Consider the following 23080-nt stretch of genomic DNA (forward strand, 5'->3'; position numbering starts at 1 on the left):
CTTTCACATGTTGGAATTCAGAAAAAAGTCCCTTGAAAAAAAGTCCTGGTGGGCTGTTTTTTTTTTTTTTTTTGTTAGGAAGCATATACTATAAGGATATTGGTGGCTCTTCGCAACCATTTCAGTTTTAATATTAAAAGTATTTTAACCTCATGAATGACATAATGAGGCCAAATCTAACCCAGTTTCTTAAGCAAATCATCAACCTATTGTGGATTAACTTTCAATTTCGTTTCTTTTTTGGATTTTCTTTTCTTTTCTTTTTGCACAATATACATAAAAACAGTTCAAACAAAGTAGGTTGGCTACCAAGTTATGATAAATAAAAAAAAAATGGGGGGGAAGTATTTAAGCTTGATACACTTTGCAATAGTGACTACAGTGAGTGAAGGAACCCTTGGGAACATAGATGAGTTTGTAAATTGCTTTACAAAATAAAATTGACATGAAATGAGATGACAAGAAATGTTCTTGAGAGCACAGATCAATGTTACTCAATCCCCAAAAAAGCCCACACATCCTGCCAAGTTTGTCTTGAGTGTAGGCCTGTAACAATTCCTCGAATGACTTGAGTACCTTGATTATTAAAATTCCTAAAGGCAATGTGCTTACTTTCACCTCTGAGTTGTTGACGAATGCTATCCTAGCAGCATAATCTCCAATTTTCATGTTGTCCCAGGGCATTTTATTGATTGATAATAATGTCTGGGTACCTATGTTTGTTTATAAATTTTTTTTGAGGGACCAATAGGCATCCTTAAAATAACTGGTGTGATGTATGAAATAAGACAGCCTCTCCTTCCTGATCTGCTGCCTAGTGGCTGGTTCGGAGCGGACGGCAGTAAAGAGCGCAGTGGGTGTATTTATACAGGTGGAACGAACGATGCAGGCTGCTGTAGCTGATGCTTAGCGTAGCGTAAGTGCAGCTTTGTGGACGAGCCGTAAAATAAATTTGCCACCATTGCCGTTGCGCACATGGACATAAAAGCTATGAATGGCTGGAAAAAGTGAGTTCATTTATTAAATTGACTGAAAACTAAACAGTGGAGTATAGACTTTTTTTTTTTTTAGGTGTGTTTTTGTGAGCCTGCTGCTTTGTTATTGCATTAAATATAATTTCAGATATTTGTATAATTTTTGTCCATGTTAACTTAAAAGGTGAGCTGTTATTGTTGCTGGTTAATTTTCTAAACTACAGAAAAGTAATTGTTAGGAATGCACAAATGTGAAAATTTGGGCCGACGTTAATATCCGATAATAATTCAGCTGTTACATGGTAGAATTTACCAATATTTTTATTATATATATATATTTTTATTTTTTTGTCAGAATAATTAACTAAGATTAAAACAGTCATAGTACTCCAAAACCAAAATAGATGGGCAAAAGATCCTTTAGCTGATTGGCATTTCTCAGATCTGGATGCCATATGGAGGATATTGAATATTGATATTGAATTAAGCTTAACTACAGGGCAGGGATCCTTAAATACAGGCCTCCATTGCTGGTTTCCACCAACTTTTAGATCTGTCAGTGGTCTAACACACCTGAGTCGAATGGTGGAATCACGTCATGCTAATGACTTAATTATTTGACTCAGGGGTTTTGAAGCAGAGACGCAAGATCAAGGGTTATTTTTCATCTCCATTCTGTTGGGCCTTTTGCTGACTTTGAGATAAATGCATGCGTTGATATATTTGAGAATCAAAAGTTAATGTACAAAATATATGCTTTACATATGGAGATTAATGTAAATTCTAAGTGGAAAGAGATCACCAAAAAGGAGAAATTGAACATATGTCAGTCTGAAAAAATAATAAACCCACAAGTATACCCTAGTCTCGAAAAGGCCTTATATAGAAATATTTATTAGTTTCTTTGAAGTGTAGACCTCAGCGTTTCCCAATGAAAGTCTTGCGAGCCTTGCCATGTTACTGAGTTTTGCTGAAAGCAAAATTGGAAAGGTTGTTGGCATTTTCGTGTCCCTCCCTGCAGTGGTTTGTTAGATCAGAACAAGTGGAGGAAAGCACCTTGGACCCTGAAGCTTTAAATTCTGTCTCTGACATTCTCTCCTTGTTCTCATCACATCCCTTCTTTCTAATATTTCTTTGCATTTAAACAGAAAATCCTCGCAATCCTCGATGTTCCTTTCGCTACCGCTTGAATAATGTTTGTTTCTTGACATCTTTTATCCTCATGCGGCTACACATTCTCCCCTTGTCGATCCTTTGTGTACTCTTATCTCTCGGAGGCGCCCGATTGTCCACACTGTCCCTTCACGCTATTTGTCCTGTCGAGAATTGCTCTTGTATCCATAGAAACCAGCTTGCCCACCATGTTGGAAAACATAATGCTTCAACAAAAAGAGATGTCCTCCTCCAAGTGAGTTGTTCGACAGAACAGCCTTGATCAGTAACATCCGTCATTTACATGTTGGTTGTGATCTTCAGCTTTCTGCAAACTAATTTTCCTAAAGCTTTGCACAAGAGGCTGAATTTTGAAACATTTTTAAAACCCCTTTTCCTTTGATGATTTTAGAATCTTTTTTTTTTGTTTTGTATCTGTGCTGTTCAGTGTTTTTCAAAGAATTGTTGACATTGGATAACTAGTCTAATGATGAATTGTTGTGCCTGGAGTCAAAATTAAAAATAAGATGAGGAGGCAACAAACAGAATTGTACTCATGGGAAGCAACTCTAATTTTGTGAAAAACATTGGTACTCACTGAATAGAATGTCCTGAATCGACTTTCCTAATCACTGCCACTTAAGATTAATGTGTTTTGCTAAAGCATTTATAACCACTGAGTTTTGCTACATACTATACTTAAACTTCAGGTGTTTTTTTTGTTTGTTTTGTTTTGTTTTTTAATCCCAGGACCTCCATAAACACTTTCTATCATAACCAGCAAATCAAAATACTGCATCAAATGGCAGTCATTATTAAACACAACTGTAGCATTTAGATAATACAAGAAATGCGAAAAAAAAAAAATCATAACACAATAAATACTTGAATTTGGCATACAAATACTGGTCAATACCCATTTTAGGCAATATTTGTTTTAATTGAATTGTATTTTTAAAGAGATCCATTTGTCGATTACTTTAATAGGATTTATCTGAAGTATAAAACGGTTATATCTGTTTCATTATAATTATATTTTTTATATGCTTGTTAAAATGTTACCAATAATGTCTTCCAATGTCACAATTGCATAGTCGTATTTTTTAATTACATGTCAACTATTAACAATTCTCAACACATAAACATGGTGGACTGCACCATCAGCCGGCATAGCAAGTAATCTGGGGGAAACCCTGCGCGGGGCAAATAAATCTCAAAATAAGTGCAGCTGTTCACTGAAGATTGTTGGACAACATTAGTGAGTGAACAGCATCATGAAGGCGAAGGAACACATGGACAATGGGGAAGTTTAAAAAAAAAAGTTTAGGTGATAAAAGAATATCCCAAGGTTTTATGGGAAAATTGAGCTAAATGGAGGGCAACCCTGGGAGAAACTCTGTTAAAATCTGTAAAAGGCTGTTACAAGGATGGAGATTCACCTTCAACAGGGCAATGACTTTCAGTTGTGATCACAGTAAAACTTACTGAATACAAATGCACACTAATACTATTCATTTCTGAACAGATGGGCTGTATTTACTAAATAGATGACTTCTTAAGACAATTTGTTGCAGGGGATCAGATTAAAGGGGATTAATACATCAAAACACCACATTCTTGTCATTTTCCTTCAGCTGCACAGTTTCTTCATGTTGGTTTATCTCATAAAGTTTCAGTAAACTTTACTTTTTTGTCTTGTGTGTGACAAAATATTAAAGTTCAAAGTATATAAAGGCATAGGACCTCACTGTTTGATCTGCACGCCAGCCCATACCTGCACAACATGAAATAAATGGGATTATTCTTCCTTTCTCAGATTTATACCTTCTTTGCGACTTCTTTTGTACTTTCACTTCTCCCCTCGGTATTCTGGGGTTGTATCAACCAAGACGTTTTTCTTAATCTTACCCTGGTTCAATGTCAGCTTCATTTCATTAATTCACCACTTTCATTTGAACTCACACTTTTGATGAGCAGGACATCTGGATACTAAGTAAGATAAATAATTTAAAAAAAAAAACACATGGGATGAATTAATTTGAGATGATTAAAACATGAGGAGAAGCATGCGAGGACAAGAAACTCAAGCAGCTCATGCATTCTGTTTTGAAGTGCGAGCCCCTAGACTAACAACTTCATTAATCTGGCTGTTGTTATGCTAAGTGTTTGTTTGGATTATACCACATTCTCTTGGACAAATTGATTATTTTAAAAGACAGGACAGTTGAGTCCTGACTGAGCTGCAGGAAAATGATTTATGGACCCGTATGTTTCCTGGAGTCGTCAGACCGAGTTCAGCACAATAGCACTGACATGCATACAAATGCAGCTTAAACCAACACTAAGGGTACATGTTGCACTAGCACAGTGGGCTGTGGCAGACTGACCTGATCATAAAGTGGATTTTTTTTTTTTTTTTATTGCATGTAAGTTCTGCTGCTTGTATAGGTCATGGGTTCCATCCATAATGGTTCAACATGCATTTTTTAATAGACGGGTGAAATGTCTTTGTACTGAATGATTCCAGGAAGTGATCCCAAGTTCGAAGAGCGTCTATCGTGACAGACTGACGCCTGCTTTTAATGTCGCACTGCCTGAGAGCGCAAACATTCAGTTTGATTTTCAACTGTGTGATTTGTCCATGGAGATTTCTCCAGATTACCTGAGCTTTTTGGATATTATGTACCAAAAACCACAAATCTTGGCAAAAGATTTATTTTACCAAATTCTTACACAATTTCCATTTGCCAGAACGATGTGCGTCTTTAAGTGGTTTTGCCCTTTAATGATGCAACGTAATCTGTTTGTTTCTGTTTATTTGCGGTCCTCCTACCATTGTGTTGCCCTCATTCAACCTTTTGATGATGTATTAAAACCTCCAATATTTTAAACCTCTGAGTATGCATTCAGCTCATGTTGAAGTGTTTTCACATCTTGTTTAAGAGCAGCAGTCTCAAAGTTGCGGTCGGCGCGATCACTGTTTTGAAAATCAAAACTTTTACCACATATTTACAAAGGATCATGTTAAAACTAGACTCCAGTGGTAGAAGAGCTTGCTAAAGACAAGAAAATCCTGCTAGACGCCCTTGACAGCTATTCTTCCCACATACCAGAGCGCTGCATCCTTTTTATTTCTGTGCCTCTGCTTCCTATCCTGTGTTCTTCCACCTCCAGAGAGGTTGTTTTCATGGAGATCTGAGTAATTAGATTGCTGTTTAATCCCTCTGCCTCTGTGAATACAACTGCTATATTTGATTCTGTGTCCAATCAAAGCTATTAACCATGTCGAGTGAGTGTCTTCAAGATGAACTGGGGTCAATGTAGCAAATTTCAAACGGCTCTGTGGGAAATTTCTGCCCTTTATCAAGCGGAAACCTTGCCAAGCGCTGACAAGGTTTTGTCAAAAAAATGAGCCTCGTTATGTGCAGAGTTTTCTGTTTTTCATCTCTCCTTCCAAAAGATGTAGCTTTCCGATTGATTGGTGCAGTTTTAGAAGACAATGTGGATTTCTCAGGTTTGCAGGTTTTTTCACGTGTGTCATTCTCTCTGAAATCTTTTATATGACATAGAGGCAAAAAATATAAGTGATGCGTTTTACGACTGATGCATAATATTTATTGGAACTTGATCAAAATGAAAATACTTTTTATAGTTCGTATTTGAAAATTGAAAGTCTTTATAAATATTTGATCCAGTGAAATCAAACATTTCATTCGATCAAATAAAGTTTCAGCCAATATGAGCTTTTCGCAACTGTAGGATTTTTCAGCATATAGAAGTAGAAGTTTAGCCAGGGGCATATCAGTTGCTGATTAAAGAAAGAATTGGCATGGCTATTGAATAGGTAAGTTCATTTTTAACGTATTCACCCTGCAACCCTTTAACTTAATCATGTCCTTTTAATTAGTGCCCCGTCTGTGTAATTCATGTCAAATGCCATCATTCATCTAGACTCTGCTCGTCTCGCTGACGCCAAGCTGCCTTTAGGGCACCTTTCTCATGCCGTCGTCCCCGCAGTGGTTTGGGGCACCTGCAGAGATTGTGAAAGCACTTCAAGATAATGTGGAATTCCTCCGACTCAAACATCAGAAAACACACAGCTTTACTGTGCATCTCGACTGAAGTTTAGCCAGAGGCTCATCAGTTATGGAGAGAGTTTGAGATAAAATATGATTTAAATGGTTCTTCACTCAGACTGCATGGAGCGGTAGTGACCATTAACTTAAAGCTTTGATAGCTTCTTACACTCCTTGCAGCTTAAAGATCTCCTTTTTTGTCTCCCATCTTTACCTCACATTTTTTTTTGACCGCTTACCACTGGCACATATTCTTCTCACCTTGTGTTAAAATTTCCTACGAATTCTTGAGAAAGTCAGACTAGAGCCAGGCACTTGGACTCTCATAGTGCTACTATGTGTTCATTGAATGTCTGTCAAATCTCTTTTTGCTGGATGTCTCAAAACTAGAAATGCTTTTTTTTTTTTGTAAAGGTTTAATAAATTGCAGCAGTAGTTGTAAAATCTGCTGCTGCTATAAAATTGGGTTTAAATATTTGAAAGGAAAGCATGAAATACTTATTTTCAGATTGAAAACTTCTTTAGGATCTCATGCTAGCTAATTTATGTAGTTTGTTGCAAAATCAGTGGTCTCCATGTGTATTTCATAGAGAATATTCCTCACTCCAACATTGATATTTAAAAGTCAAAAACTAAACTCACTCCATTTAGCCTTCCTGTTGTCAGCTGAAAATTTTGCTCTCTCATGTAATTGAAAATTACATTGGATAGCTTCAAACATGTCCATGCTTCCCCCAGTCATATTATAATCCCCTCACTGATATTGTAAATAGCATTTTTCCCACATTAGCAGTTTCCACACTGAAGAGTGGTGGTGTAAGTGTTTATGTAGGCTGAATTCGCTGCTCACAAAAGTATAAGATTCCAACCAATCGGTCACCGCTGAAGCCCAGTCCAGCTAAATTTAATAATTATTGATTTCCTTATGTGCGCATGTTACTAGAAATGGAAAAAAAACTGCCCTGGAAATCATTCAATCAAATGTCAAGAGTCAGTTTTCTATCTTGAATTTTTAAAGGAAATATTTATAAGCTGCTTGTCCACCAGAAATAATCATTTTGCTCTGATGGTGTGAGAAAGCAAACTATTTTAGGCTGATTGAAGAGCCAGCACTAGAACTAAAAGCACTCTTGTGATAAGACAAATACAACAACGAGACCTTACTTTTATTCCTGATTAACTAATGGCTTTGCACTCGTGTCTTTACAGCTTATAAAATTAGCTTACTGGAGGCTGAGCGTAGCTTTTGAGTCGGCATGGCAACTGGACCCACCAATAAAATTTTATGATGTTTGACATTAATTAATTTAACCTTTCACGGCCCCATGTTCACTCAATTTTCTTGCATGTGACCTCTCTGTATTTCAGCCGCGCACCCTTTTGTCCTGCTAACTGCACACCTGCTTGGCACCAGTCAGTGAACAAAATGGCCTGAGGGGATAATTGGACAGTTGGCTAAAGATGTATAGGTTTTGAGAGAGATGGTGCTGTGTAAACGTCCCGTGCCCACTCAGCGCTAATGAGCAGCATTTCACATTAGCCTTGCTTCCATTGCTGCTCCCTCTCTGCTCGTCCCGACCCTGTTTTACTCCTCCGCTCGCTCTCAAGGAGAGAAAGGACAGGTTACATGTGGATCTTTTTGTCTTTGAAGATGAACGACCACTCACCTGTAAATAATGCATGCGCTGTTCCGGCATGTGTCACAGTTGGCCGTGTCCTGTCCGGTTCGATAGGAGAGTCTGGGGGGGGGAGAGAGATGAGAGTCGTGAATGAGTAATTACAGGACTTGTTAAGCTGCCGCCTCACACCTTTCCTTTCTCATCTTATTTGTCATCTTTCGTTAGGGAGCCTGGGGTAAATGAGGGTGATGAGGAGTTCCTTTGCCCTCCTCAGTGGCTTCTGCCCAGTAGAAAGTGCACATCGTCATCCATTAGCTGTGGGTCATTGTATGGAGGCTGATCAGGTCAAATGGCAACTAAGGCAAGGTTGATATTTGCATCTAAAGTTTCACGTTTTAAGCAAGGACTTAAAGTTTGTAACACTGCAAACATAGCACATTACTTTTGACATAAAATGGAAAGAAAAAAATGGCTTCCGATAGGTAATACAGCGTTTTTAATTTTATGCGCAGCTAATTTTCTTTTCCTGCTTCCCTCTATTGTTGACCTTTTTATGTATTCGTTGCTGAATAATCTTCCCATTGATTATTCTGTTTGGTGCAGAGCAATGTCTTAAAGGAGCTGAATGAGTTATTACTTGTAAATTCAGAATCATTTTGGACTTCAGCTCGCTTGCTTTTACGTTTGCCTGTCTTGGTTTCATTGTGATGTATAAATCATTAATCATTAATGTGACATAAAGTGATGATCTGTACTGTGCACATGTATTGATTGGATAGAAAATACAAAAGCATCTTTAAATCCCTTTACTGTCATGACGACATGTTGAATATCATTCAAAATGCATTTCATCCATTCAAGGTAAAAAAGCAGCAGAACCCCTGCCTGTTTGTGGTTCTTTTTTTGCAGATTATGGTCACTGCTAGCCAAAAAGAGTTAGTGTTGCCTCATTCCTTGTTGTATAGACATAATTTGTTAGACAGATATGAACTGTGAAAATCTTCCTTTTACATATGAGAGTGATGTCTATTTCGGGTTTTTGAGTTGTGTGTGTTTGCCTAAGCCTTGGCATTTTTTCCCCTCAGCACAAGCAACAAAAGTTGTTGAAGACCAAGGTATTGGCTCAACCCCATTATTCTTGATAATGTTTGATAATACCTCTGAATATGATTCTTAGGGGCTGCAGTGGATATTGACTGAATTTAATGTATTGTAGGCAACAACTAGCAAAAATTGCATTCCAAGCCATCCTTTCCATTATGTCCAAATTGATATCGCAATGATGATATATTCTCCAGCACTTATGTAAGACTGCATGCTTTGTTATAAACTCTATATTCATCAGTCTCTCCTTCAAGCATGAGTCATCAGAGGCGCACACAGTCGGTACTAATGTTGCTGTACTACCAAAGAAATGACAGCTTGCGATTTCACAATAGCCGTCAAAATAAATGTTTGTTTTTTTTTTTTTTTTTTTTTTTTTTTTTTTTGGTTCCCTTACAATTGAAGGGTTTATTGCAATATAGAAATCATAAAAACCCAGAGTCAGTCAGGCTGCTGCTGACAACATTTGTTGGATAACATTACTAATGCAGCTAACTAAACAGGGAAAACAACAACAGCTGGCCTTTAAAATGAAGACTGTTGAGAGTTTGTCTAGACTTGAAGGAATATCCGCGCAGCCAAAGTTTATAATTTATATTTAGTTTATTCTACTCAGGCCAGCATGTTGGAGCTCGCCTCTGTTGCCAATGTGATGACAAATGAAGACGTTATGAGGCAATCAGATGGGTGAGACACAGACGGCAACAACTGTGAACAGTCAACAATGAAGTGAACACACATGCCTTTAGGCTGTGGAAAACAGGAAACTGTTACTTTCACTAAACCACGTCACAGCATCTTGGAATAAAGACAAGAGACGTGCAAATAAACGGGGCTCGTTTGTTTGGGTGGATTTAAACATTTATCGTTGAACGTCGCATCGTCAAACAGAAGCTGCGGTAAATGCCGCCACGTTATTCCTTTCAGCGAGGATATTTTGGATTCCCTAATAAATGTTGTCTCTCATCTCTGCAGCAGAGACAGCACTCAGCTCCGTCACCACTGCACTTGTCTCGCTGCCCATCGGTTGCAGCACCTATAAAAATTAAGCTCCTGTCGTAAATTCCTCCTTTTTATCTACTGCACTGCCCCTTGTTCAGACAGGGGAGAGAGACGCTGACAGCAATATCGCAAGAGATTCAGGTAATTGCAAACAGAACATTTCCACCGGGGATTATTTGTGTATAAAATGTAATTAATTGGCTTTCCAAGTTTATATTTTAGAGCAGCGCGAAAGGTCGTAAACTTCCCAGTCGGTGAGCCAATCAATAAGTGTGCCGCGCAACTGGATTGAATCATCTGAACAGCTTCACAGTATTCTCTCAGACCTTCTCGGTGTCTTCCTACTCTTTGCTCTTGGCCAGCTGATAAGAGGAAATAAGAGACCAGGGCTCATTTTGGCAGGCGTCCCCTGGGAAGAGTGAAGCCAAAAGTGCCATTAAATGTATTTTTATACACCCTCCACCCTTGGTTACGACCAGGAGAGCTTTCTCAAAGGTCACTGTGTGGGTGGCTGTCCAGCAGTGAGAAAACAAGCACACATACAGAGTGCTAATAGACAGGTTAGCAACAAGTCCCTGAGAAAGTAATTAATTGGCTCTAGTCTGCCACCACTCTTATAACACAGCAATGTGCCCAAGCTGTGCAGTGTGGATCCAACATATTTATATTAGAGTGCTTTACAGCCGTAATGCTGCTTAGTGTTTTCATATGTAGGAATAAAGCATCTAGTCAGCTAATTTGTCTTTGGATTGGCTCTGAACAATCAGCAGGTCAAATTAAAAAAAATATTTCCCCCCCCCTCGCCCTTTTCACAAGAAAAGTAAAATGAGAAACACAATCGTTGCTGTGTAAATTAGCCAAAGTCATTTACTTGGATGTAATTTTTTTTGGTTTATTAAAATCAAGTTTGAGACATATGCTTTGATGGCATAAACTTGTAGTTTCTTCATTTTCTTTTGAAATCAAAACTACTCCTGCCCACGAACCTAATTTTTCCTCAGTTGCTTGTTATCGTGGGGGGAACAAAAAGAGATGGTATTCCACGGTTTCATGTTTCTGGATGGCACTTCCTTCTCCTCCTTCTGCTCTTTGGTCCTTCTCTGCATCCAGGAAGCCTCCTTTTCAACTCATCTGGGATTCGGGGTCGTAGTTAAGATATTTAGACGCTAATCAGCTGTTCCCAGTTGTAAAAACAACACCTTGTTGCCACAGTTATACATCATAACAACTGCCTGGAAGTTTGCACAAAAATCCTTCAATCGCTCATCATCCAAAACCAGAGGGAGCAATTCTCCAAAAAAAAAAAAAAAAAAAAAAAACAATGCCTCAACCAAAATGTTTTGAATAAAAGTCAGCAAAAAGTACAGAGCTAGTCCAACATACTCCTACCATGAGGGTGGCAATTCTAGAAAGTTATTAAAACTAAGTTGGAGGAAACTTGGAAAAAGTCTTTTGGTTCTCCACACCAGTTACACTCACCCAAAAAGAGACGTGCTGACATGCCTCAAAATATTTGAAACGTGGAATACCTCATAACTCTATCCTGAAAAAAATGAATAAATAAAACAAAAAATAACATGAAAACCTCTTCAAATTCAACTTATTTTTGAGACAGAGCTTCCTTTTTTTTTCCCTCATCCTTATTTTTTGAAAATACATTTTTTTTTTTACTTAGGGCCTTCTGTTATTTTTCCCTGAAGTCGTATACATCAGCAAGAGCAGAGAACTTTGTAGTTTTACTCGAGGTGGCAGGAACAACAACACATTTCTTTCTGTCCAGGCTACACCATGCTGTACAAGGACTCAAGTGCAGAACTCCTAGGTCTACATTGATCTCTCCCACTCATATTTCTAGAATACCACACAGGAAAAACATTGTGTCCAGAATATGCTTCAACAGCAAGCTGCAAGAACTCCTATATCAAAATGATATCATGCACCTCTGGGAGACGGAACTAATTTCTCTGTTGTCGTTGAGCGTGTATTGAGCTATGTTTGGGGGGGGAATCACACTCATTAGATCCATACAGTAACGAGCCTCTAATACATATAAACGTTTAAGTTATTGTTATATATCTTAGCTTAATATTCCAGATATTTCACAAACGCCAGGTATCAAGAGCTGAATTTAGTCAAGGACTCAAGATACAGATAATTTGAAAATGCCTCTGAGCCGACATGTTGCATTAGATCAGGTCATCTCCGCGTTAGGAAGCTGTTTAAAAGACATAATTCACCTTGAGCATATGGGTGGCTCCACCTTTTGTATGAGTTACAATAATAGGTAAAATAGGAAAACGCAGGATGGAGCACTGGTAACAGTGCAGATCTTAATCCCCACATTACAATAATGGAAACATGCACAAGAAGAAAACTGTTCCTGCATAGGTGGAAATGGGTTATTCTGACCCTGAATGGATTACAAGGGGGATTATGCTGCTCACTGACTCCAACAGAAGACAGGTTTTAGTGATTAATCATCAGAAACATAATGCTTTTTTTCTGCCTTCCTCTGAACATATGGTGTTAATAAACAGCAGCAACAAATTTAAGTTAATAAAACCTTCTCTTCCCCACCTGTCACTAGAGGCACATCTGATAAGGCAGATGTGCCGTGCAACACTGAAGATGGATTGCCGTTCTGCACCTCGTGTCTGTTTACTTTTTACTCATTGCACTTTTTTATGAGTTGGGTGATAAGAGGATTAGAGTTACCTTATGTGAGATTGCAGGAGGATAATTGACTTTTTAAGATGGTGTGAACTCCCATCGTTGCCTCCCTCATGCTGTGCTTTATAATTTAACCCTCATCTCATCAGTCATGTTCTGACCAAAACTAGCCATCAGACCCTTAGAGACATTTCTGATTTATGAGAAATAGCAATGTGTCATGTTTTTGGCATATTTTCCTCCAAACTTTGACCCAGTGCTGTTGAAAGCAGATAAGAATCTGAGAATCTGAGCTGTTGCATTTGGCTCAACAAATCGTCCTTTTTTGTTTGCCGGGTCACTTTAGACGGACTGTCTATTTCGGCAGACCCGATGCTATCTGCTGCCCTTCTGTATAAACTCCACATCCATTGGACAGTAATGGCTTTTTCACAGTCTGGGCCTTTTGCTGAGTACTCGCACATTCTAGATAAACATTTGAGAGTGAGGGATAAAGTTGGACGTAATTTGCTGTCAAGTGGGGGTGTTTTTCCCAAAGAAACGGAATAAAAGAAAAGTGATGTTTCCAAATAATGTGTATTTTTTCCTCCTTCTAAACCTGAACGTTAGCATTCTTACTTATTCCAAAAGGAAATGTGTGACCATACATCACATAAATACCTGAGGACAATTTAGAGAGACCAGTTAACCCAACAGTCCTTTTTTTTTTGGACTGCGGGAGGAAGGTGGTGTACCCAGAGAGAGCACGACTTTCATAGGGAGAACATGCAAACTCCATGTAGAAAGACCAAGTCTGGGATTCGAACCCAGGACCTTCTTGCTGCTGTAAACGGTGCTACCAGCTGCTCCACAGTTCAGTCCAAGTCTCATTTAATCTTTGAATGAATCTAGTTATTTTATGAAGGCCTCAACAGTTCACTGTAGACAGAATAAAAGGAAAGGACACGTATTCGGCTGAGTATTTAATTATATTGGGTTCTTAATCATCTCGCAGATGACGGTTTAACCAGTCATCTGAAAACGGAAAGAGCACGGTATGACCGACAAGACAAGTCGTGACCGTCCATCTAAACTGACCAAGAATGTGGAATAAGTTGATTTTTGAACTTTTTGGCTTTTGTGCTTATCTTTGTGTGCCGAGCACTAAAATGGTGCAGTATCCTAAACACACCATCCCCACTGTTACATTTGGTGGTGGTAGCTTCATGTGTCATCAGCCTGCAAGAGGTTTAGGCCAGAGAAACATTGGATTGAATTAGATCAAAAGTGAATTAGACCCACTTAAAGTCTAAGACCTAAATGTTATTGAAAACCTGTGGCAAGGTATGCCAGTTGCTGAACTCTGGCACTATTTGTCTAGTCTGACCGAGCTTGAAGATTTGTAAAAGAAGATTATACAGAAATTTCAGTCTAGACATTTTGGATGTTTGTTTATATATAACATCCCAATAAACAAATGCATTGCTTTGAGATGAATGGGCATTGAAGTCAATTGAAATACGTCGAGGTTTGTGGTTTTAACATAACGTATAATATTTTTCAAGGCATCTGCAAGTATTCTCAGCAGCAGCTGCGGGATATCTGGAGGGAAATTATCATTGAAAATGTCATTACAATGTCAAAGCACTGCAAGGCATGTCTGTGAAAGCTGGAAAAAACCCGAAATGTTGCAGTGTGTTTTAGTAGCAGCTCCGATGAGCAAAAATAGGATTAGCTTTGATCACAAATGCTGACGTTAACCTCTGACCTCCGGCCCTTTAACACCGTTCCCATTGAACAATTAATTACACTGGGTTTAGCTCATGTTTTCTTTTTAGGTTTGAGGCACAAACTGGCTCTCATACATGCCTGTTCTTTCTGAGAAAGCAAGTAGTTTTGTTTCAGTTTATTTAGTTGCTAAAGTTGAACTCTTTCCAGAATAACTTAAGTCACGGCTGGCTGCAGACTCATTTTCAGAATGTCTGGGTCTCATGTTATTTGTATAACAATGGCTTTTATTGAGCTCTATGCAATTCTCATTATAAAAAAAAAGCTGAAATCTTTCTGTGACATAGCAGGAAAAAAAAAAAGAATGTTTGAATTTCTGGTGTTAAGATGCAAGTGAGGTCTCCTACCCTTCTCTGTGGGCCTCTCCCTTTTCCAGTTCCTGGATGACGCCCAGCAGGACTTTGATGGTCTCCTGACTGGAACTGATGAGGTTTTCCATGGCTTGAAGCTGTGCTTTTACATCCCCGTCCTGGTTTACAGGCACTATTTGCTTGCAGGCTTCTTGTGTTTGGTCGGAGGGAGCCCCATCAGCCTGACCGCCCATGCAGCCTGACGGAGGCTCATCCATGCCCCGCATAGGCCGGGCTGAAAGCTGCCCTGTACTGCACTGCGCCTGCGTTGTACAGCCCCTGCTGGCTCGCGGTAGAGTCTCGCTAGACAGTCCGTTCAGCTGCAGGCCTTTCTTCCTCTTGCTCTGCACAGACGGACTGTCCAGGCACTCCACCTGTGTGAGAGAGTTCCAGGCGATGGGGCCCGTAACCTTGGAGGTTCTGTCCGGGAGAGTTCGGGACGAGCCTTCCTCCAAATTGAGCAGCTGCCTCTTGGCCAGGCGGTCTACGTCGGACTCCCTGTGTTGTAATCCAGTTCCGGCTTTGGACGGGACGCTGCAAAGCTGGTACTCCCCTTGTGTTCCAGCTCCGCTTCCTCTCGGCGTACCCGCAAGGCAGTCTGTGTCTGCAGTGCAACTGAGCAGCAAAGCGTCGGAGCACAGGCCATCAGGTGCACTGTGCTGCTCCACTGTGGCAATGCACTCATTAGTATGGAGCAGAGCCCTGGTCCTCAGGACTCCTCTCCCTCTGCTCGCCCCCTCCTCCTCCTCGTCTAAACCCTGCTCAGCCGCTTTGGATTGCTTCGCCTCCATGACAAAACCGTTATTGTGACCTTTATACGTTTCCACAGCTGCCACGTGTTTAAATGTGTGGCCTTTTTTGCGCTCAAAGGGAAAGGTCTGGTAACGTTTCTTTAGGTCCGGGGACGTCTGGACGCCCGTGCTCCTGGTGACGTTTGGGATGGACCTGCGGGCAGGGACGGTCATGTACTTGCGGTACGCCACTTTGTACGACATTGGCTTGCCGCCTTTCCCCGCCGCCTGCAGCTCCGCCTCCCTTTGCTCGTTCTGTGCCTCGCAGATGTCCTTGAAGCGCACTTGCAGGGCTTTGTTTCTCTTCCTCACCTGTCGACTGGCTTCCAGGGAATACTCCAGTGCCAGGGAAGTGGAGGGCAAAGGCGGTGCCTCTGAGTCGGACTCTGAGTTGGTGAGCATGCATTTGCTACCCTCCTTGCTCACCATGTTTCCTAAGAGACATGAAGAGAGATGCTTTGTAAAAAAAATAAATAAATAAATAAATAAAAATCTGTCAAGAATCACAGAGACAAACAACTTTTCCTGAGTATTACATATAACAAATAAACACAAACATACAGGATTCTGCAGGTGTTTATGCATCATGATTCTAGGGGTTTTTTGCAGATCTGTAGGCAGGCTTGAGAAAAGTTTTTCAGAATTGAGTGTTCTGAAGCAACCCCTTTTTTCCCACCATTTTTAGACTTTTTCTTCTAAAACTTTGCAGGTTTTGATGACATCATGACTAAGTGTATTGCAGGCACATATCCAGAATGCACTCAATCTCTATAAAACTAGCAGCACTGTTTTAGCCTCACTTTCTGTTTTTTACTGTTGGCAATTAAATAAATGTATTACCTGTTGTCTTTATCTCTGTTCACCACTAAGTCCATTAGTGATATTTGCTAGTTTGCTTTTTTTCAATAAAAAGCAAACTAGTTCTTTTAATACACTTTAAATGAACCACATGCACACTATAGTGAGACCACTGCATGATCATACCCTTTTTAAATCAGAATGTAAAATCAGGTTTTAAAACATTTCTGTGCCTTCTAAATGAAGGCACTTAACTCCCATCCCATTCCCAGAGGTGGTGTAGTTACGATAAGTGTGCTGCTGTCATAATGTAGTCTATGCTGCCCTGCTAGTAGGCGGTGCACAGTAAATATTACAAATCCCAGAATGTTCTCCAGCTGCATCGGTATGTCAATTAGGGCCCATGACCCCAGTCCTCTGTTGAGATTTACTAGCACATCAGGCCACACCCTCCCAAAAAAGGCTAAAAGGAAAGATGGAAAACTTGGTTTGGTTTGGTTTGGTTTTGAAGCAGATCGCGAAAGAAAATATGATGCAAAATTAGCAGAAACCGAAATTGAACGGCGCTACAGCTAAATGCGCTTTTTTATTTTGTTAGTAGTGATATTTTTGTCGCTTTAAAATATTTTTGTCCATCATTGAATACAGTGTCTTTCTTGGGATCCTGGTTTCTTGTAGTATTGTTACAACTTACTTTGTACATGCACAACTGCAGAAAAAAAATCTGAATGTGTGTTAATCTTTTATCTCTGCAGTAACATGATGTCAATGTAGTAATTTGCAGACCTTTTGTTTGCTCTGATGAAAATCTTCTCACCTAGCTGTGTGAAATGTTTTCTCAGTTAATTGACATCAATATTTGACCACGCGGTGTGTCTCTCACAAACAGTGCACAGAGCATTAACATTCAGCCCAAGATGGTTGGACTTTTAAATGTGAGCTAAATTAATTACCCTATCATCAAACAACTTAACCTGACAGTGAATTTTATGCACTTCACCCAAGATACTATGCATATTATACAAAAGAGGGATGCATCATAAGCATGTTTTGCAAAGTCTGCATAATTTCTTTACGTTTCGACCCCCACAAGATTCACTTGACATCCACCAAAATACGTTGCAAGACAAAAACTGAGACTCCCACTAAATATAAGTTGTTTTATAGATGTTACAGAATGAATCTGTTATGATCTAACAATGTTTGAGGTTTCCCAGCTGAATTTCTTCAGTAGTGTCCAAAATAGTACTTTTTTTAACACCTGGTGATAAGCACAAGGACATACCGTTGAGCACTGCGCTTCTTTGACAGATACAAAAACGACTTGTTTCTTAATCTACTTTCTCATTTATCAGAATTAAAGACAATGTCAGTTTTTGGTACAACAGAAGCATGAGAAAAAGCTAGCAGAGATGATGAATTATTATACCACAGGTATGGTGCTGGCATCGTGACTCTGCAGCTTGTTTTTGAGGCTCTGACAAAAAAAAAATAAAAAATAGAATAGAATTCCATCTCTGCCTGCTGATTTACAAAAAGCAAACACGCCACATGCTTACAGACATCGAAAAAGATAGAACAATTACTTTGATGACCGCTCTCTGACAAAGGTAAATGTTCAGTTTAAACCGTGTCTCCTTTTTTCTCACTTGTTTACTAACACTCTTTGTTTCCCTTGTGTTCAATTGTGACATTTTTAGCTCCTTTAGAGAAGAGAGACTAGGCTGTATTTGATTGTCATTTATCTGCCATAACAGTTTTGCCTGAAAAAACATCTCTAAATACAGAAACGTTATACTTTGGCAAGAATAATTCTTTCTCTTCTCCTCTAAGCAAGGCATCTCTTTCGCTTTCATTTTACTGAGCTGTATCCATGTGGGTAACGCCTGACTTTCAGGGAGTCTGTCGCCAGGTGACGTCATCCGTAGCATGTCCCGCCTCCACGAACTATCGACGGCCCTCGTTTGTGGAGCCAGTTGGCCAGCAGTGTCACCGAGAAGCGAGAGCATAACACAAAGCACCTTTTATACAAGCTGGAGATGGCAACCTTCTGCTGTGCAAGCAGATGTTTGTTTGATTCTCGACAGGCAGATGATTACTGAAATGACCACGGCGTTCTGTGTGGAAGCGGTTTTCAGGATGTCTGCAGAATGCTGCAAAGCACCAAACAAATTGGAAAACCTCAGAGACTCTGCTGTGAAACGATACTGTTCTTACTCTATTAAGATTGCAAATGCAAAACCTACTCGGAGAAAAGTAATTATCTTCACACACAGGTGTTTGTATTGAAATGAGACTTGTATTGATTAATTACACACTGAGTGATGTATTTCTCTCAATTTTGGGGGGGAGACTTATGTTCATAAACTGCACACTATATGCACTCTGTACTTGGATGGGCCTCCTTTTCGATGAATTACTGCGTCAATTCGACATGGCATGGAGGTCATCTGCTGAGATTTTAAAGGTATCCCAGGTTGCTTTAATAGCAGCCTACAGTTTTCCTGCATTGCTAGCCATGGCGTCTTTCATCCTCGTCTTTATAATAGTCGATAAATTCTAATGGGGTTTAAGTCAGGGCACTTAGCTGGTCAGCCGAGCACAGAGAGACCACGCTCAGTAAACCAGGTGTTGGTACATCTGGCAGTGTGGGTCAGGTGCCAGTTCCTGCTGGAAACTGAAATCAACATCTCCATAAAGTCTGTCAGCAGGGGAAAGCATCACACGCTCTGATGTTTTCTGGTAGATGTCTACATTGACTTTGGTCTTGATGACATAAAACGGACAAACACCAGCAAATTACATGGCTGTCCAAACAATCACTAACGGTGGAAACGTCATACTGGATGTCAGTTATCTTGGATTCTGTGTCTCTGCACTCTTTGCCCAGACTCTGGGACCTTAAACTCCATGTAAAGCCCCATTTGAAGAGGACTTTGAACCACCGAGCTAGTTCACTTTATTTATGTTACACCAATACACAACATGTCATCTTCAAAAAAGTCATTTTAATTCAATCATACATGTAGCTCAGAAAATATTGCTACCAGAATGTAAAGTAGGAGAATTCAGGCTGGATGTCTCCACCCTGACCATTCCTTTTCCAATTATTACCCCCCCCCCTGTCCAGCATATAAAGCCTTTCTTTTGAACAAAGGCTTTTTCCTTGTTCTTTTGTCTCTTTGACCATGTCAGCGTTGTTTTTTGTCTCCTTAGCTCAGGTAATATGCTTCTAGTGGTGTCACTGTTTCAGGAGTACCTTAACTCATAAAATGTGGCTCATGTCCTGGATATGCGTAGTGGCCCTGACAAAACCTCAGTTCGTAGTGTGTAAATGTCTTTTTAAAAGTTATCCCTATTGCTTGTGTTATTTCTACCACAGTTTTTTTCTTTCACTAAATTTTCCAGCAGTTTGCTTGGACATACCCAACTTCCTAAAGAGTGACCTCGGTGGCCTGTGGAGTGTGTCGGTGATTATCTGCTGGATGATTATGAGGTTAACTGTCTTTCCTATGATTCTGTAGGTCGTAACATTAATAATGCGATTTTTATTGATCTTTTGAAATACTTAGGGATTTTATATTTTCATTACTCAACAACTAAGCTACATATTTTTTTACCTTTTCAGCTGAATGGCTGAAATAAATAACATTTTTGATATTCGGCATTAAGTCGTTCCAGTGTGTTGTATATTACTTTCCATACCAAGCAGTTTGTTTTGAAAGGAGGCAAAAATAAGAATCAAGGTTAGGGGATTATATTTGCTTTTTTTTTTTTTTTGAGAAACCTGTGTTCTGTTGAGAGAGAATTATTATCAAGTGGTCCATTGTAAAGTATGAATAAAATTACTGAATGACTCCTGACCTCTTTTCCATTAGGTTGATTGAGCTGAGAAATTAGAGAGCCACCAGAATGTAAAGTAGGAGAATTCAGGCTGGATGTCTCAAACCCATTCATTTTCCAATTATTACCCTGACTGTCCGGCATACAAAGCCTTTCTTTTGAAGAAAGGCAGATCTTTCTGTGTTCTTCTGTCTCTTTGAATAAGTCGGCGCTATATCTGTTCATCTGCAAGACTGTGTGCTCTCCTGATCTCTCGCTGCCAGTGTCCTCTGCATGTTTGTACAGATGGTGACATTTTCAATGGGAGATAAATGCATCTGACATGCTCTCTCCGAATGCACTCTCCGAAGAATTCTGCCTTGTGAAACGAAACCCTGCATTTGTTTAAAATTAGAGGACCTTCTGATTTTTAATCATTTCAAATGTGACCGATTGTAGATTTAGCTTTTCAAAACAAACATAGCAGATCTTTTTTTTTTTTTTTTTCTTCGTGCATTATGCAGTTGGATGTCGTCGTATCATATTTGCACTAGAGCGTAATCCTTTCTGACACATCGGCACCATAGGCTAAATGAAGTGTTCCGGGCTCCACATATCTGATTTATTACCCATTGGGATCAGACCCCGGACGACCGCTGCAGCGCTCGTTTCTCACCTCTGGCTGGAACATCACCTCATGGCCTCTTCCATAAACAACACAATTCAGCACGTAAGCTCCGACAGCTGACCATTTTTTTTTTTTTTTTTTTTTAAATGCACGTCTGCTCTTTTTTTACATCTAAGGGCACATTTGTCAAGCGGACTGACCCACTATTTTCTACCCAGACCTCGCAAAAACGGATCTCGTCGAGTCACATGCATATGGCTAAACACATCAACATGCTCACATCTGACCTTGTTCTAGAGGCACGGCTCTCTTGCCTGTCAGTCAGGCACTATGAGCAACTGTTTGGGCATTTCCTGGGAGATTATTGCATTTGTCCTTAAGTTAAATCTTTGGAGTACTGCAAATTCAATCTAGGTCATTATTTCTAAAAAAAAAAAAAAAAAAATGTCTTTATAAAAAGCATAGTTGCCCTTTTCCCCCATCACTCATGCTCATTTAAGGCATCACACCTTGAATTAAAAATGACCTCTCATTACTTGCATTTTTTAAACTCCACATGAGTCAGCAGAGCTGTGAACGTCACTCTTCTGATTTGCCTGTGGGGAATCTATTAAATGTGCAAATTTTAGTGTCCTCGTTCAACCTGTGGGGATAAAGTATCTACCGTAACTTCTAGGCTGACTAATTTTGTTTTATCACTTCGGCTCCACCAAAGGGAAAATCCATTAATATAACATGCATCACAAAGCCGAATTTATTAAACGCAGGAGCCATGGCTATACATGTCAATTAGAGGCAGCAATGCAACAGCAATCTTTTTTGCTGAAGCTGTTCAACGTTGTGTTTCTGGCAGGCTTTTTTTCCATTATCCTCATTTTTCTTTTTCATTAACAACTAAACGCTGTAAAGAAAACTCTGTGAAAATATTGCAATAGTAGTTTAGTGCAAGTGGAACAACCCATAGCTATTTACTCATCTGATTACATTATTTTTTCTTAAAAGCACGTTCTTATAACCTGAACCTGTTAGTTCTAGCTGAGTGGTATGCAATTGCTAAATGCTATTATAAAATTAAAAACAAAATGGCTAGGGTTAGCTAGTCTTTAGCTTTCAGAACCTTCTAAAACCTTCGCCGAACTGTACCTGGAAATACTATTTTCCATTTTTGAAAGTTGGCTATTGCTAATTTTAAGTAAAAAAATTAATAATAATCACAATCAGCTTTATTGGCCGTTGTGTGCACAAACAAGGAATTTGACTTCTGTTTCAAGTGCTCGCAACCTACAAGACACAAAGTATAAAGATATAAACTGGGGTCCTTCTGCTTATTGAAACGATGAGTTAAGACAATATCTGTGTACTTTTATCCTTGACTTTGTAAGGTATGCTTCCTAATGTCTATTCCAGATGCCAGTTACGTCTCTTCAGGTAAAAGAAATGCGGCATAAGCGGTAACCCATTTCTGCCACCAGATTTACTGCGTTATGAGAGAAGCTTGTTGTCACAGTACGTAATATGTAAATGCCCCTGATCTCTCAATGAGAACTATGTTAATCTCATACTTAATGAGTGTTATAGTTTTAAAGTCCATAATTATGTGAAGTCATGCAGATAAAGAAAGCAAATAGCTTTAATCTGACTCTTTGCTACATGAAAACAATCCCCTCCGCCGTTTCGTATTGTAACAGCTCAGATGCTCCATAAAGAAACGACTGACAGCATCATCTCAGTCATGGAGGTTCCCAACTCCCCAGTAATCCATCGCTATCGTTTCTTGTGTTGTTTTCATCTTTTATTCTCTTTTGTCGGCTTCTGCTCATAATTACATGGGGCTTAGTCGTGTTTGGAAACATCTTTGATTCGTCTCTTAAAAGCGCGGCGATTATTGCAGTGAAACAAAACAATTGTTGCTGGGGTCTCTTGTTGATTTATTGTTTGGATTTTCACTTTATTCCTTGTCTGTGGTTGTAATGTACTATGGTAAAAATGGATGTGGCGCTGTAGAACTAAATGCCTGTGCAAGTCAGTTTTGAGGGATAACATTAACACAGTGCAGCAAATCTTTTGTCAGCGAATGCCGGAAAATTGTACTGTTGCAGGATTTTAGAGGATCCAGCAATGTCTGACCAAGCTTTCTGTTTTACTGCTCTGTTCATAGGCCGGTTGAAATAGTAATAATATTCTCATAGTCTTAAAGTAGGAACTTGAACTTTTAAAATGACTGAGATTTTGATTGAAATGATCAAATTAGTGATCTGTGCCTTGTAAAAAGGTTTTAAATATATATATATATATATATATATATATATATATATATATATATATAT

At 39.4% G+C, this 23080-nt stretch overlaps 2 protein-coding genes across 5 annotated transcripts in view; one reads left to right on the forward strand and one right to left on the reverse strand.

Moving 5' to 3' along the window:
• The window catches only part of dock1 (dedicator of cytokinesis 1), a 233970-nt gene that overhangs the window by 107227 nt on the left and 103663 nt on the right, over nucleotides 1-23080 (forward strand). The gene's annotated exons all lie outside the window — the stretch shown is intronic.
• Nucleotides 1-23080, reverse strand: part of insyn2a (inhibitory synaptic factor 2A) — a 43981-nt gene that overhangs the window by 6931 nt on the left and 13970 nt on the right. The window contains exons 2-3 of the mRNA XM_015028399.1: nucleotides 14712-15939; nucleotides 7870-7941 (exon numbers count right to left, since the gene is read on the reverse strand). Coding sequence (XP_014883885.1) covers nucleotides 7870-7941; nucleotides 14712-15934 — 1295 coding nt within the window. The 5' untranslated portion in view covers nucleotides 15935-15939. The remainder of the gene's footprint in view (nucleotides 1-7869; nucleotides 7942-14711; nucleotides 15940-23080) is intronic.

This window comes from Poecilia latipinna, unplaced genomic scaffold (genome assembly GCF_001443285.1).
Source record: "Poecilia latipinna isolate Pla-1442-1.1 unplaced genomic scaffold, P_latipinna-1.0 Scaffold123, whole genome shotgun sequence".
Taxonomy (NCBI): Eukaryota; Metazoa; Chordata; class Actinopteri; order Cyprinodontiformes; family Poeciliidae; genus Poecilia; species Poecilia latipinna.